This window comes from Haliotis rubra, unplaced genomic scaffold, assembly GCF_003918875.1.
Source record: "Haliotis rubra isolate DU_JTF1 unplaced genomic scaffold, ASM391887v1 Scf281, whole genome shotgun sequence".
In the NCBI taxonomy this organism is placed as follows: domain Eukaryota; kingdom Metazoa; phylum Mollusca; class Gastropoda; order Lepetellida; family Haliotidae; genus Haliotis; species Haliotis rubra.
Genome location: NW_025766903.1, coordinates 1,156,365 through 1,172,279, shown reverse-complemented (window position 1 = coordinate 1,172,279; position 15,915 = coordinate 1,156,365). Strand labels below are relative to the sequence as shown.

At 45.1% G+C, this 15,915-nt stretch overlaps 4 protein-coding genes across 4 annotated transcripts; 2 read left to right on the top strand and 2 right to left on the bottom strand.

Annotated features, from left to right (window-relative positions):
• Positions 1–2,112: 2,112 nt before the first annotated feature.
• Positions 2,113–4,454, bottom strand: LOC124281278. Its single transcript, XM_046717311.1, has 2 exons — positions 4,297–4,454; positions 2,113–3,076 (listed from the first exon to the last, which is right to left on the bottom strand). Exon 2 carries the CDS (start codon positions 2,727–2,729, stop codon positions 2,325–2,327), a length of 405 nt encoding a protein of 134 aa, XP_046573267.1. The 5' UTR covers positions 2,730–3,076; positions 4,297–4,454; the 3' UTR covers positions 2,113–2,324.
• Positions 3,231–3,842, top strand: LOC124281254 (late embryogenesis abundant protein 17-like). Its single transcript, XM_046717282.1, has one exon. It carries the CDS (start codon positions 3,231–3,233, stop codon positions 3,840–3,842), a length of 612 nt encoding a protein of 203 aa, XP_046573238.1.
• Positions 4,455–9,309: 4,855 nt separating the features above from the next.
• LOC124281277 lies at positions 9,310–10,857 on the top strand. The gene is made up of 2 exons (XM_046717310.1): positions 9,310–9,328; positions 9,493–10,857. The coding sequence occupies exon 2, from the start codon at positions 9,509–9,511 to the stop codon at positions 10,328–10,330; it is 822 nt and encodes a 273-aa protein (XP_046573266.1). The 5' UTR covers positions 9,310–9,328; positions 9,493–9,508; the 3' UTR covers positions 10,331–10,857.
• Positions 10,858–12,963: 2,106 nt separating this feature from the next.
• LOC124281299 lies at positions 12,964–15,259 on the bottom strand. The gene is made up of 2 exons (XM_046717326.1): positions 15,153–15,259; positions 12,964–14,203 (listed from the first exon to the last, which is right to left on the bottom strand). The coding sequence occupies exon 2, from the start codon at positions 14,194–14,196 to the stop codon at positions 13,384–13,386; it is 813 nt and encodes a 270-aa protein (XP_046573282.1). The 5' UTR covers positions 14,197–14,203; positions 15,153–15,259; the 3' UTR covers positions 12,964–13,383.
• Between the last annotated feature and the right edge of the window lie 656 nt (positions 15,260–15,915).

Sequence of the window (15,915 nt, the reverse complement as noted above, 5' to 3'; positions counted from 1 at the left end):
TGTAGCTCATCTGCCGATGTCTGTCTGAGAGAACTAAAGTGGCATTCTTCTGTTCTTGTACAAGTAGACCCGTGAAAATCCGGGTTAGAACTGGTCTTCAGCAACCCATGCTTGTTGCAAGAGGAGACTAACGGTATCGGGTGGTCAGGTTCACTGACTTGCTGTTGATGACTGCATTCTCTGGTCCAGACTCGATTATTTACAGACCGCTGCCATATAGCTGGAATATTGCTAACTAAAGTCACTCAAAACTCTTGTTATAACAAAGTCTGATGATATTTCAGAAGGGCCGTAGCATGTAACCTGTAGTTGTAATTGTTTATATACAAATAGAATATGTAAACCACAGATTCGACCTTTTATTTTTTTTATTCTTATAACATGAAATAATGATATGAAGACTACCAGTGTCACCCAGTACACACAGGCGCTGTGGGGTGACGCTGGTGTTTTCATTACGTCCATACCTCGGGGACAGATTGTTTGATCGCACCTGACGATGAGGTGACCTGTCTGACACTCAGGTCACCCTGTAGTTTCATGTTTCATGTGATATGTATGGATTGGGAATGTGCGTGTGAATAGACATGTCAGATCACAGTGACATAAACAGTGCGCAAATGTAGACGTTTATTAAGTCAGATTATTCTAGAATAAAATGTATTTACATGTATATCAATATTATGAATAATAGTAATAATTAATATGTATATCGACATTCCTTAAATATTTATAGCTGTCACATTAGTTTAGAACACGTAAACTGGACACGTTGGGAGGCTACGTCCATTTGGGAGGTGATCAGACTGACAGTGGACCACCAACATACAGGACACGTCTCACCTCACGACCTCGACATTGAACGACCCATCATTCTGTGTCCAATATCCACTATATATGTGCGCGCGCGCGCGTGTGTGTGTGCACATTTGTGTGCAACAGTGTACCAACTGTTATAATGTATCTGACCATTCACTGATTCAGTATGGGGCAGAGCTGTGCTATATTTAGACGTATATCTCGAGGCTTCAATCCTGTTCTGACCCACTCAATGTAACAGAATGATTTGGAAAGATCTACAAGAATCATCTGCCAAGGGAGGTACATGAGTTGGAGGCTACTACTGCCTCTCATCTCACATTGCATCTCAAGTTACCAGAAGCCCAGCATTGCGTGTGATAACCATATACCCTGGCTGGGCCTATAGTGATGACCATATACCCTGGCTGGGCGGGCCTATAGTGATGACCATATACCCTGGTTGGGCCTATAGTGATGACCATATACCCTGGCTGGGCGGGCCTATAGTGATGACCATATACCCTGGCTGGGCGGGCCTATAGTGATGACCATATACCCTGGCTGGGCGGGCCTATAGTGATGACCATATACCCTGGCTGGGCCTATAGTGATGACCATATACCCTGGCTGGGCGGGCCTATGTGATGACCATATACCTGGCTGGGCCTATAGTGATGACCATATACCCTGGCGGGCCTATAGTGATGGGCGGGCCTATAGTGATGACCATATACCCTGGTTGGGCCTATAGTGATGACCATATACCCTGGGCCTATAGTGATGACCATATACCCTGGCTGGGCCTATAGTGATGACCATATACCCTGGTTGGGCCTATAGTGATGACCATATACCCTGGCTGGGCCTATAGTGATGACCATATACCCTGGTTGGGCCTATAGTGATGACCATATACCCTGGTTGGGCCTATAGTGACAGGTCGGGTTACTGTTAATGTTGTAGACCTATTGATCTGTGATAAGCCTTGACGAAGTTCCGAGCGTTCGTTGAGATTGACTAATCTGCCTAAGTTCGCGACACACACTCCACATAAGGGGGTTCGAACCCTATCTTCTGCTTTGCAAAGCGACACTTTAATCAATGGGCTACACAGTGCTTCATCGGAATTCACATTCTTGCTGATGATTGCATAAGGTACATAGTTTATATCAGGCTGGTTGGTGTGTTGTGTTAATGTGTTCTGAAGACGGTGGCCGAACTCCGCACGTCATACTGTGGAACCTGGATCTAGTGCATGGAGTGAGTGAGGGATTTCCAGCAATGTGACACAATAAAACAAGAACAAATGTGATGCTATTGTTTATTGAGTGATCATAATTCTGTTTAACTACAAAAACAAACTGTTTGTACTCAGGGCATGGCAAGTCATATATGGTAACTGCTTTACATTATGTCCATTGAGCGGCATGTGTGACGCCTTCGTTTATAAACATACACGACATTTGTCTTCACACGTGGCAGGTATAATATTAGTTGTTTGAACTGACAAAGTCCCAATACGGCTACTGACTTGGCAGCTTCTCGCTCTTCACGTTGACGTCCTGGGATACCCCGAACCGGAAGCGAAGTCCACCCTTCACCTTCCAGCTGACCTTCCTGCCCTGAATGGACATCAGGCCATCGTTGCGCGCGGCAGCCTTGAGGTTATCACCCAGTATAGTTGCAATGTCGCCCTCGACCACCTGAGTGGAGCCGCCATTGCTGACCCTGACGATGACGCGACCGCGGATGTGAACCTCTGCCTCAAAAGTACAGTTATAGTCAGTCTCCGTGATCTTCAGTTCAGCAACGGTCCTCTTGTTGGGCTGAGCCTTTACTGTGGAGTTCAACCCCCACGAGACGGCATGCTTCACCGTGTTCTCGTCCTCACTCGCCACCACGATGTCGCTCCCAAAGCCGCCCGTCATCCCAGAGACTGACGGAGGCACGTCAATGTTGATGCCGACGTTTCCGTTCTTGGAGAAAGCCCTTTGTGACGAACGTCTTGACTGTGGCTTCAGTTGATCGGTCCATCTGGAACGTGTGATTCTGCACTTCGTCGGTGTTGTTGTCGTAGTTGGAGGTGAAGATGACCTGAGATCTAGCACCGTGCAGCTGGCCGGAAGGGGTAAAGGTTGTGTTGGCAGTGGACTGCCTCACCTTGCTCCAGTCTATCTCCATTGAGATGTTTTGAGAAGTGTTGCCCACTACCCGAGCCTGTCGCTCAGCCCAGTCTCTGATAACAAGGTCTAAGTCAGTCATCCCCATCCTGTATCTGAAACAAACATGACGTCGTTAACATGGCATCATTCTGGGTGTTTAGAACAACTGTGCAGAACCATGTAATCCCGCTGGGCGGGGCTACGGGCGAGTGACGAGATTTGCTGGGCGGGGCTATGGGCGAGTGACGAGATTTGCTGGGCGGGACTATGGGCGTACGACGAGATTTGCTGGGCGGGACTATGGGCGAGTGTCGAGATTTGCTGGGCGGGACTATGAGCGAGTGCCGAGATTTGCTGGGCGGGACTATGGGCGAGTGTCGAGATTGGCTGGGCGGGACAATGGGCGAGTGTCGAGATTTGCTGGGCGGGACTTTGGGCGAGTGTCGAGATTTGCTGGGCGGGACTATGAGCGAGCGTCGAGATTTGCTTGGCGGGACTATGGGCGAGAGTCGAGATTTGCTGGGCGGGACTATGGGCGAGTGTCGAGATTTGCTGGGCGGGACTATGGGCGAGTGTCGAGATTTGCTGGGCGGGACTATGGGCGAGTGTCGAGATTTGCTGGGCGGGACTATGGGCGAGTGTCGAGATTTGCTGGGCGGGACTATGGGCGAGTGTCGAGATTTGCTTGGCGGGACTATGGGCGAGTGTCGAGATTTGCTTGGCGGGACTATGGGCGAGAGTCGAGATTTGCTTGGCGGGACTATGGGCGAGTGTCGAGATTTGCTGGGCGGGACTATGGTCGAGTGTCGAGATTTGCTGGGCGGGACTATGGGCGAGTGTCGAGATTGGCTGGGCGGGGCTGATGGGGAGACACAGTGAGTTACAGCCTTGGTCCTAATGAGCGAAAACTATTGAAGTCAAATCAATAAGTGAACACGGACACATAGTCTCGTTATTGCGTGCTGTAAGCATGGAGCTAAAATCTTAAAAAGTACCAACAGATTAATTGCAAGTGAAATTGGTAAGCATAGCTTGAATATCTTACGTCAAACCGAAATACTAGTCGATGACAATATAATTCATCGGTCAGTAACATACGATCCCCCGAAGATGTGAGGCGCACTTGCATGTACATTGAAACGATAACATTACATTAATAGTACATATATTATATAAAAGCGGCGTAAAACTAAACTCAGTCAGTCAGACATATATTATTACCAAGCCGATATAGACAGATCGTGGCTGTATGCAACACTCAGGGATGTTTTACCACGATTCGCACATTGTTGTTAAACAATCTACTTTAAACAACCAAGCAAATGGCACTTACCTTAGTTCTGTGAACAATTAAAATATACAGTATATAGAATAGGTCTGTAGAATATACCCAGGACCTGATCCAAACAACTGTTAAACACTGAAGACATTCGCCGTATTTATACTCTCGGCATAATTTAAAAATTAACCTTGAGTCAAGGTGCCACAGATTATGTTCTTAGCTTCCATCCAATGACAGCCATGAAGACACTGAAGGTTTTGGAATTCCCAGAAATGTCGCATACTTTTCATCAAAGAATATTCAACGAACCAATGTAGTGGGCGTGTAGTGGGTGTGGCCTCTTTCACAACAGGTGGTGTAATGGCCGGTTTTCCCACAATCACCGTTACAATGAGGTGGCTCTATTTATAACCAGTCAATGTGGGTTATGTATGTCATTATACCTGTATGGTGTAGATCAGCTGTTGTAGCCATCCCAACTGCGTTTTATCGGCACTGATTGTTGTTTAATGCCGCCCCATCGATATTCATTATATTTGACGGCGGTCAGACAATGATCGAGTCTGGAACAGTTAATCGAGTAATTGACATTACAAACAAAATCGAAACAGGTACATGTTGATTGTGATTTGAAAGTGCCTCAATTAATCATTTATAATACATATGTTAATTACAGTATCATGTAACATAACACAACTCAATAATGCGGACATATGAACGCGTTAAGACGGACACTTGTTAATCCGGGGCATAGGTTAATAGAATACCGACCAGTAAAACGAGGTTCAGCTTTAGCATGAATTGGTTTCCTGCTCCCCGTGGGAATAGACGGACGACTATACGATACGTGGACACGCAGTCAACAATGGCAGTCTTCAGCAGATGACGGAGAACCACGCCGGCATATCCCATGGATTTGGGGTTTCTGGCAAACATATATTCAAAAGAAGGTCACAGGTCTATGGTTATTTTATTAACTCTGTTAATTAGAACTAAAGTACTGTCGGAAATAGAAAAAACTGTTTTTAGACTGTTACACTGTATCCCTAAAGTTTAGACAGCTGCGAATAGCGTAATATGTCGAAAGAACCCTCATCGGCCTAACTGGGCGTTTAGTAGGATGAGTAATAGGGTATCCAGAAAAGCATGTTTACTCGTAAAATCCGGCAAACAATTACCAGTAGCTGCGGAAAACAATAGATCAGACTGTAGATGGCAATTAGGTTGCTCAGCCAGGTATGACGACGGACCGTTAAGTCACCTGGCATGAAATGCATATGCTGACCACAGGCACAAGGGGTCATCTCAAAGATATTTTATGTTTTTTTTCATGTGTATTGAATATGTCTCCATTGATGAACATCTGACGTATCTTTCAATTTGAAAAAAACCCAGTCTGTGTGTGTCAGTGTTAGTATTCAGTGGTGTGTGTGTACGTGCGCGCGCAGTGTGCGGTCGATATGTGGTATATGTGGTGTATGTGGCGTGTGTGTATGTGTGTGCGTGTGTGTGCATTCAGTGTTTGGTTTGTGTGTGGTGTGGCCAGTGTGTGGGGTGTGTCTATTCAGTGTTGGGTGTGTGTGTTTTTAGTGGTGTGTGTGTATTCAGAGTGGTGTGTGTGTGTGTATTCAGAGTGGTGTGTGTGTGGTCAGTCTTAGATGTGTTTTGAGTGTGCATTCAGTGTAGTGTGTGAGGACAGTGCGTGGTGTCTGGACGTGGGCAGTGTGGGGTGTGTTGTGTGGCCAGTGTGTTTGGTGTATGTATATTCATGTGTGTGTGTGTGTGTGTGTGTGTGTGTGGGGGTTGGTCAGTGTGGGGATATCTGTGTTGTCAGTGTACGGTGTGTGTGATCAGAGTGGGGTTTGTGTATGGTCAGTGTGGGGTTTGTGTGCAGTCAATGTGGTGTGTGGGTGTGTGGTCAGTGTGTGTGTGTGTGTGTGTGTGTGTGTGTTGGGGTGTGTGTGTGGTCGGCGTGTGTGTATGTGGTCAGTGTGGTGTGTTGTGTGGCCAGTGTGTTGGGTGTACGTATTCAGTGTGTAGTGTGTGTGTGTGTGTGATCAGTGTGGGGTTTGCATGATCAGTGTTGGTTTTGTGTGTGATAAGTGTGCGGTGTGTGCGCTCTATATGGTGTGTGTGTGGTCAGTGTGGTGTGTGTGATCAGTGTGGGGTTTGTGTGTGGTTGGTGTGTGGTCAGTGGCGTGTGGTCAGTGTGGTGTGTGTGGTCAGTGGTGTGTGTGTGTGGTCAGTGTGGTAGGTGTGGTAAGTGGTTTGTGTGTAGTCAGTGTGTGTGTATGTGGTCAGTGTGGTGTGTGCGTGTGGTCAGTGTGTTTGGTGTATGTATTCAATATGGGGTGTGTGTGTGGTCAGTGGGTGGATGTGTGTGTGGTCAGTGTTCGGTGTGTGTGACCAGTGTGGGGTTTGCGTGGGGTTTGTAAGCAGTCAATGTGGTGTGTGTGTGTGTGTAGTCAGTGTGTTTGGTGTATGTATTCAGTGTGGTGTGGTGTGTGTGTGTGTGTGTGTGGTCAGTGTGTGTATGTGGTCAGTGTGGTGTGTGACCAGTGTGTGGGTGTGTGAACAGTGTGGGGGTGTGTGTGTGTGGTCAGCGTGGTTTGTGTGTGTGTGTATGTGGTCAGTTTGGGGATGGGGGTTGGGGGTCAGTGTGGTGTGGGGGTGGGGGTCAGTGTGTGTGTGTGTGATCAGTGTGGGGTTTGTGTGTGGTCAGTGGCGTGTGGTCAGTGTGGTGTGTGTGGTTAGTGGTGTGTGTGTGTGTGGTCAGTGTGGTGGGTATGGTAAGTGTGGTGTGTGCGTGTGGTCAGTGTGTTTGGTGTATGTATTCAATATGGTGTGTGTGTGTGGTCAGTGTGGGGATGTATGTGTGGTCAGTGTGCGGTGTGTGTGACCAGTGTGGGGTTTGCGTGTGGTCAGCGTGGGGTTTGTAAGCAGTCAATGTGGTGTGTGTGTGTGTGTAGTCAGTGTGTTTGGTGTATGTATTCAGTGTGGTGTGGTGTGTGTGTGTGTGTGTGGTCAGTGTGTGTATGTTGTCAGTGTGGTGTGTGACCAGTGTGGGGGTGTGTGAACAGTGTGGGGTGTGTGTGGTCAGCGTGGTTTGTGTGTGTGTGTATGTGGTCAGTTTCAGGATGGGGTTGTGGGGGTGAAACAGTGTGGTGTGGGGTGGGGGTCAGTGTGGTGTGGTGTATGGGGGTGTGGGGTCAGTGTGGGTGTGGTGTGTCAGTGTTGTCAGTGTTGGGTTGGTGGGTGTGGTCAGTGTGGTGTGTGTGATCAGTGTGGTGTTTGTGTGTGGTCAGTGGTTTTTGTGTATGGTTAGTGTGTGTGTATGTGGTAAGTGTGTTGTGTGTGGTCAATGTGTGTGTATGTTGTCAGTGTGGTGTGTTGTGTGGCCAGTGTGTTTGGTGTATGTATTCAGTGTGTGTGGTGTGTGTGTGGTCAGTGTGCGGTGTGTGTGATCAGTGTGGGGTTTTTGTGTGGTCAGTGTAGGGTTTGTAAGCGGTCAATGTGGTGTGTGTGTGTGTGTGGTCAGTGTGTTTGGTGTATGTATTCAGTGTGGGGGGGGGTGTGTGTGGTCAGTGTGGAGATGTTTGTTCTCAGTGTGGGGTTTGTGTGTGGTCAGTGTGTGTGTATGTGGTCATTGTGGTGTGTGTGTGTGACCAGTGTGTGGTGTGTGTGTGTGGTCAGTGTGGTGTGTGTGACCAGTGTGGTGTGTGTGTGACCAGTGTGGGGTGTGTGTGGTCAGTGTGGTGTGTGGTCAGTGTGGGGTGGGTGGGTGTGGTCAGTGTGGAGTGTGTTTGGTGTGGTAAGTGTGACTGTGTGTGGTGTGCACAGTGTGGGGTGTGTGTGGTGTGGTCAGTGTGGTGTGGGTGTTGTCAGTGTGCGGTATGTGTGTTGTCAATGATGTTTATACCGAGTGAGTGGGCATTGTTTTGATCTATAAGGATTTGTCTGTAAGATCTGTTCAAGAATGCAGCTTTAAACATACGAATACATATCCACATGGGGTGTTCTAGTATCCTGCAGATGCAGATGAACACACACAAAACAGTAACTAGGAACAGTAACTAGGAAACATGCCAATCACTAGGCCGTTTCGGCGGCACTTTCATGTACAGTCTTAACCGAGTGAACACACGTGCACAGTCACTTGTCGCCATGATGTAATTATTCTTCAATCTATTTATCCATTTATTGTATTGAAAGTAAAAAATAGCGACACGTGTTACGTGGTCACGGCTATAAATAGATACTGGGATTAACCTCAGCACGTAATCTGCTATAAGTGATGTAGGTATGTTCAACTAATATCACTTTTCACACAGAGCGACCTTGAGTGAGACGCATACCGATGTAAGTAGAATTCTGTTCTATTTCGTAATTTCATATTTTCTAGGGCAAGAGCCACAAAGCTTATGCGCCATATATTTTCACTGAAACCAACAGCGCCACAAATACCTTGACTAAAGTCAGTATTTACAAAATCTACTCATTACTGCATAAATGACACACGTCGTCCATTGTTTGTGCAAGCCACAAGTATTGAGAACGGTCCAATAGCCCAGTGGGTAAAGTGTCAGCCTGGCACGCCGAACACCGTGTTCTCACGAATAGACGGACGTGGTGTTTGTGTCAGCCAAAGTGATGCGATACTTTTCCAATTAATGCCGACGGTAGTTACAGTCTGTCAACACTGTCAACGTCGAACCAAAACACTGTAGTTTCATGCTGGTATATCAAAAGGGGAAAAGGTGTGTGCGTGTGTGTGTGTGTGCGTGTGTGTGTGCGGGAAGAGGTGAGTGTGTGTGTGTGTGTGTGTGAGTGCGGGAAGAGGTGAGTGTGTGTGTGTGTGTGTGCGTGTGTGTGTGCGGGAAGAGGTGAGTGTGTATTCTTTAAGTGGCAGATGAAGCTGTACATTATTGGAATCTGTTTCAGTTCGGTGATGATGCAGTAGGGAGGTTAACAAATGTGATGAAAACAGGGTGACCACCCGATCCCCAATTTAGACCTTTGTTGCGACACGTTACAGCTCCAATATCCGCATAACGGTAAAGTTTTGGGTTGTCTGTGTGTCCAGGTACAGAGTGCTACTAATTTGTTCAAGTTGCTGTTCATTTTTCACTCCTTAAAATCTGAGTCCTAAACATGACGTGTTATTCCACATTTCACGAAGAGCATCGACTGACAGACATTGGTTCTATGGTCAAGGTTTTGATTGTTTCAACTCTCTTCCTTTTTCAGCCATAGAAGACACAGAATGGGAGCATCCGAATCCACCCCAGACGAGCCATCAGTGGAGCCACCTCCAGTTGTAGAGCTGGACAATGAACTGAAGGAGTGGGCTTGGAGACAGTACTCACGCACGGCCAGTGACTCAATGACCAAAAAAGACCTTGGGTTCAAGGTCATCTGGGACAGCGTCCACTTCGAAACGAGAGACGTCTGTTATGGGGAAAAACAGGGTCCTTCGCCATCCCAGTCAACGATGGTGTTCAAGTCCGACTACACCAACAACACCATGGAAACACAGGAACACAACTTCACCACTCAGCGGACCACAGAGGCAACCTCAACGACAGCCTTGACGAACGGATTCACCAGAGGTGTGAAGAATGGCATTACCATTCCCGTTCCACCGGAAGTTACAAATGTCACTTCTGGTTTTGGAAACGAGGTTGACGTGGAAACTGAGAACAAAAATTCAGTAAAACACTCTATGACGTGGAGTGCAAATTCCCTCATACGGGTTCCTCGGTCGTCTCGAACAGTTGCCACGCTACAAATCAACCAAGAGACCTTTAACTGCTCATTTACTGCACTCGTAGTGTTCAGCGGTCGTGTCAAGATCAAAATCAGCAACATGAAAACTGGGGCTTTCTTGATGACCGTTGAGAATTTAATTGGACAAATTGTTAAGGATGTGTTTGAGGAATATGGCTACTCTTACAATGACAGCGACCCCCTCAGCGTTCACACAGATGGCAGAGCGGTGTTTTGGCCAGTCGGAGGCTCTCTCGGTTTTAAGTATGGCGTGTCACAGAAGGTGGAAGTCTCGCACGTTGGCAGTCACAGAAAATAATCTGCAACGGATCGGCAGCGAAACCGTACATATATGTCAGAGACCGTGTACATATTGTTACTGAGCTTACTTTTATCAGAAACCCCACTTTTACTGTTAGCATATTATTCTTATCTCCTATATTAGAAACTAAAAATAAGACTCTAAAGGATTTCATGTTGATACACTTCACCGCCAACTGTAAATGGTTCTAGTACAGTACTTCACTGTACACAATACTTTCAGCATACAAGGTTGTATCCTGTTGATACATCACATCTTTAAGTGCACAGATTTTGTTTCCTGTTAATACATCACATACTCTATCAGCACACTTTACGACAGACGTTAAGCTGATACGTACACGACGACGTTCCCATCGTCAACACCGTAAATAGAGGACTCCACTTGCTGTGCCTGTGTGCATTCTTGTCTTGGGAAGCCTTTGATAACTTTACATTGTAAAACACAACATATATATGTATATACATATACCTTTTGGTCACATGTATCGCAGTTGTTGTAAGAAAATAAATATATAACCCATACTTGATTTTATATATTTATTTACTATTTCCATCGTATCATTTGAAAAAGGGAGATACCTTGCGCGCTATTAGACGGAGTGAGAGCATGGCGGTGGTATGAGTGTGTTTATGGTCTATGACAGGTATTTGGATTGTGCGTGAGAGGACTACCTGACTTTGTTCATCCTGTGTTAGTTAATGTTTGGTATGTTTGGACTCCGGTGTCAGGACTGTGTGACATCAATAGAGACATGTTATAATTCTGATATGAGTGAGTGAGTTCAGTTTTACGTAGCGTAAAACTGAACTCACTCGGTGACTCAGCAATATTCCAACTATAAGGCGGCATTCTGTAAATAATCGAGTCGAATCTGTGGTTTACACATTTTATTTGGATACCAACAATTACAACTACAGGTTACAGGCTTTTGATGTCCTTCTAAAATATCTTCAGACTTTTTCTTGAACAAGAGTTAGTGAGTGAGTTTAGTTTTACGCCCTCTCAGCAATATTCTAGCTATATGGCGGCGGTTTGTAAATAATCGAGTCTGGATCGGAATCCAGTGATCAACAGCATGAATATCGATCCACGCAATTGGGATACGATGACCACCTGACTGACTGACTGAGTTTGGTTTTTACGCCGCTTTTAGCAATATTCCAGCAACATCACGGCGGGGGACACCAGAAATGGGCTTCACGCATTGTACCCATGTGGGGATTCGAACCCGGGTCTTCGGCGTGCTGAGCCAACGCTTTTACCACTAGACCGCCCCACCGCCCCGATGAGCACCTGTTCCCTTTAGTCGCCTCTTACGACAAGCATGGGTTACTGAAGATCAATTCTAACCCGGATCTTCACGGGTAATTTTGATATGAAGCGTGATCAAGTGTCAGTGGACAAATGTATACATTTATAAAGTTACACCATCGAAGTTGATCACCACCCTATATTACGTCTCTCTTTCCTGTTAACTGTATTGAATATTTACTCATGTGTGTCTGCATGTATGAGTGAGTTAAAGTTTAACGTCGCACAACTGCATCATATATTAAAAGTTACATTTAGAAGCAAATCCGCAATACACCTTTTAGCATTGCAATATTATTTTTACAGCAGTTTAAAAAACAATCGCCATCACTTTAGGTACTCCTTGGCTGACTGACTGACTGAATTTGGTTTTACGCCGGTTTTAGCAATATTCCAGCAACATCACGGCGGGGGACACCAGAAATGGGCTTTACAAATTGTACCCATATGGGGATTCGAACCCGGGTCTTCGGCGTGACGAGCCAACGCTTTAGCCACTGGGCTACCCCACCGCCCCGCTACTCCTTGGACGCAATGCGAGCCGGTTTTAAAAGTGCAATCTGCAATGTGTTGACATTAATCGCTGATTGATGATAACTACATTGGTCATGACTTAGGGCCAGGTCTCCGTTGTAAGGTCCTCTCCCCATCTTGACCACAATGGTAACTGTTTTCACTGTAGAAAGCCGTTTCAACTTCTTTTCACATGAGCCAGGTTTCTGATTTTGCAGATGGGGGCTGTAGTGTTCCACACACCACAGGTGGTGTCAGTAACGATGGATTGTCAGTCACAGTGGAGTCTCAAGCCTCGAAATTAACGTACCAAGTTAATTCACAGCTGGGTGGACTGGGACACATAGTCACAGCACTTTGTCCAAGTTTACTGCACGTTGCTGTACCCGCAACTAGGAGTTTGCACGTATTCATGTGGCCACCATCTGGTCATTTACCAACGGAGTCATGGGTTCGTTTAAGTGCACAGGGTTGTGCACTGTACACTAGGGGTTGCGACAACACTCAAAGAGTCCTCAGTTGATTCCAAGGTTTTCACACCCGGTCACAGGTAGGCTCGATCCCGGGACCGTAAGCTCCCTTGATGGCAAGCCTGGCGCCTTAGACAGCTCTCCACCGTGCCCCAAATATCCAGTCATGCGAATGATCAATCAATAATGTTTCGTTTTCATATATATTTTATCGACATTACAAAGTCAAATGGATTAGGCAAAATAAAGAATAAAAACAACATATTTATACAACATACACTTTACATAAGTGAAAAGTAAATAGTTTCTTAACAAAGCGGTCACAAAAACGAAACTCCCGTCAAAGGAAATCCCAAATGACAGATCATATTATGTGATATTGCACGGATCTACCAGCACTAGAAACAACAACGTTTCACATAATGAGGATTCATGAAGCAAACCAACAAGGCATTTCATGTTTATTATGAACAGTAATTTAATAAAGTCACATGAACTATCACAGACGTAACATAACAATTTATATACATTGGATCAATGAAGACAGAAGATATAAAGATTACTGGTATATGTCACAGTTTTCATATTTGAATGTCACACTCTATTGACAAATAGATGGGTATATTTCACAGTTGACAGTTTTTTTCGTGCTTTGACATCAGACTGGAACAGTAGCAAGCTGAAAGACATGCTTCGTAAACTGAACAAGTTCTGGATTCGAACACACTTTGACGGTAAGCATGCGCACGAGCACTAGTCATACGTCGATCCGTTTAAATGGTCCAGAAGCACATCCTGTGTGACGCCATATTTGAAACGGAGTTCCCCGGAAATTGGCCACTGAACTGTTTTGCCATTGAGCGTGATGTCTTCTGGGTCGGAGGTGTTGTATTTGATGTTCCGTTTTTTTAGTTCATCCTTCACAATGGTCGCAATGTCATTCTGAACTGCCTCTATGAACGCACCAGTCCCTCTGTCCTTGATAGGCAACACAACAGTTCCTTTGAATGTAACATATGCGGAAAAATCACATTGAAATTGTTCTGCGCTAACCTGTAATTGAGCCAGCATTTTGGACTTTGGTGGAAGTCGAATGTTTGAGTTAGTTGTCCAGGTCAGCGTGTGTTCGACAGTATTCACCTCGTCCGTTTGGATGCTCACCTTGTTCCCAAAACCGGAAGTGGCATAAGCGACTTCCGGTGGAACTGTAATCTTAATGTCGGTGTTCATGCCTCGTGTGAATCCTCGTGTTAGTACAGTTGTGGCCTTGGCAACTGTTGTTCTTGATGTTGAGAAATTCTGTTCTTGAATTTCAGAAGTTTTGTTGTTGTAATGCGCCTTGAACACGACTTGAGACTCGACAGGGAACGGTCCTTGTTTTATTCCAAACGCTGGTTCGCTGGTGGAGAAACGTACCCTGTCCCATACAATGTCGATATCGACGTCAGTCAAACGAGGTGCACCTTTCTCTTTGTAAGTGTCAGTTTTGACAAATACATTCCATGCCCACGATTTCAAGATCTCTTCCAAGTCGACGACGGGGGTCTTTGTATTGTTGGCACCCATTATCAGTCTGTAAATAAACATTGCTAGAGTTAACACAGTTTCAAGAAATAGACTCTCTCTCTCTCTCTCTCTCTCTCTCTCTCTCTCTCTCTCTCTCTCTCTCTCTCTCTCTCTCTCTCTCTCTCTCTCTCTCTCTCTCTCTCTCTCTCTCTCTCTCAAAAAAAAAAACAAGCAAAAAAACCACCATAATACACACACTAATCATTTTCAAGTTATACAATTATACAAAGAGACTGACAAATCTGATGCGTTACTAATACTCTCGTTATTTACGATCATACTGCCATAAATACTTGTATGCTTTAGAACTGGACTCAACCGCCTGTATCACCACCCCTACCCTACAGTACTTACTCTACCCACATCCACATGCCCCACCCACAACCCTCAAAACTAACCCTACTCATTAACATTAGCTTCAGGATTCGGCCACCCCATTCACCCCCTGTGAAATCTTTCAATATCATCACAACATATCACTGAAACAGTGAAACTTAGTGTTTCACAAATGTCATATGTCGGAGATATAAGAAGGTAAGATACTTTATTGATGAGAACCTCTTTATTATATTACACATAAATGTACGTGTAATATAACAATGAAGTTGTCATAAATGTATTTATTACTTACGAGGGCGAAAATATCGGGGTTCATATTTTTCATACGATTACGACACTCGTGCCTAACTATCGGCATATTCCTGACTTTCCCTTCGAAATACCAACATTTAGGCACTCGTGTTGTAAACATAGTATGACATGGACACTCGTATAATATCCTGTATGTGTGATATAATAAAGACCTTGTCATAAATGTATGTGTAATATAATCAAGAAGTTGTCATGCATAAAGTATCTTACCTTTCTTATTATTCATCAATAATATATTGCCTCAAAACAACATGTACATCTATAACCCCCAGACAGCAGTGAGGGGATACTCTGATCACACTTACCTGTAACAAGGCTCTCAGAGGCTGAATCTGTTGGTGATATCAATGGCTTCTCTTCTTTAATGGTAACTGATTAGTGAAGACATCTGTTCTATGTATACGTTACGATGTATTAATAGACCGGAAATTCCATCGACGGTATCCATTAGCGTGGTGCAACTAAAGCTAAATATAAGCATGACAGCCGTATTTTCCTCATGCTAACATTACAAACTTGGCAGTGACATGATAACGAATTAACAACTATCAGTAACAGAATACCACGTCATGGGTATGATAGTTTACGGCATGGTGTCTGTGATTCAGGTAAAAACAATCATAGTTATCAAGGTCCACTGCAGGCTGGGGGTGCTGGGGTAGCCTAATGGTCAAAGCGTCCGCTCATCACGCTGAAGACCCGGGGTCGATTCCCCACATGGGTACAATGTGTGAAGCCCATTTCTGGTGTCCCCCGCCGTGATATTGCTGGAATATTGCTAAAAGCGGCTTAGAACCATACTCACTCACTCAATGAAGGCTGACTATTGTAAACATAATATTCTTTCCATCAATCACTTGCCCCAACCAATCAGCATCTCCGCAATCAAGTTTTACTTTATTACAAAACCAAACACATTGTGGATGAAATTCCACAGTTCCTATGAAATAATCTAATTGTTGAGGCATAGCTGTCATATATTAAGCCTTAGAGCATGTAAAATAACATTTTACTTCCAAATTTATATGTAATTCAGATAGGCCATTCAAAAGGGCATTAATGGATATT

What these genes read in the sequence shown, in the direction of transcription:
- LOC124281299 (XM_046717326.1), bottom strand. Translation starts at nt 14,196, where the DNA reads ATGGGTGCCAACAATACAAAGACCCCCGTCGTCGACTTGGAAGAGATC.
- LOC124281277 (XM_046717310.1), top strand. Translation starts at nt 9,509, where the DNA reads ATGGGAGCATCCGAATCCACCCCAGACGAGCCATCAGTGGAGCCACCT.
- LOC124281254 (XM_046717282.1), top strand. Translation starts at nt 3,231, where the DNA reads ATGGGCGTACGACGAGATTTGCTGGGCGGGACTATGGGCGAGTGTCGA.
- LOC124281278 (XM_046717311.1), bottom strand. Translation starts at nt 2,729, where the DNA reads ATGACGGGCGGCTTTGGGAGCGACATCGTGGTGGCGAGTGAGGACGAG.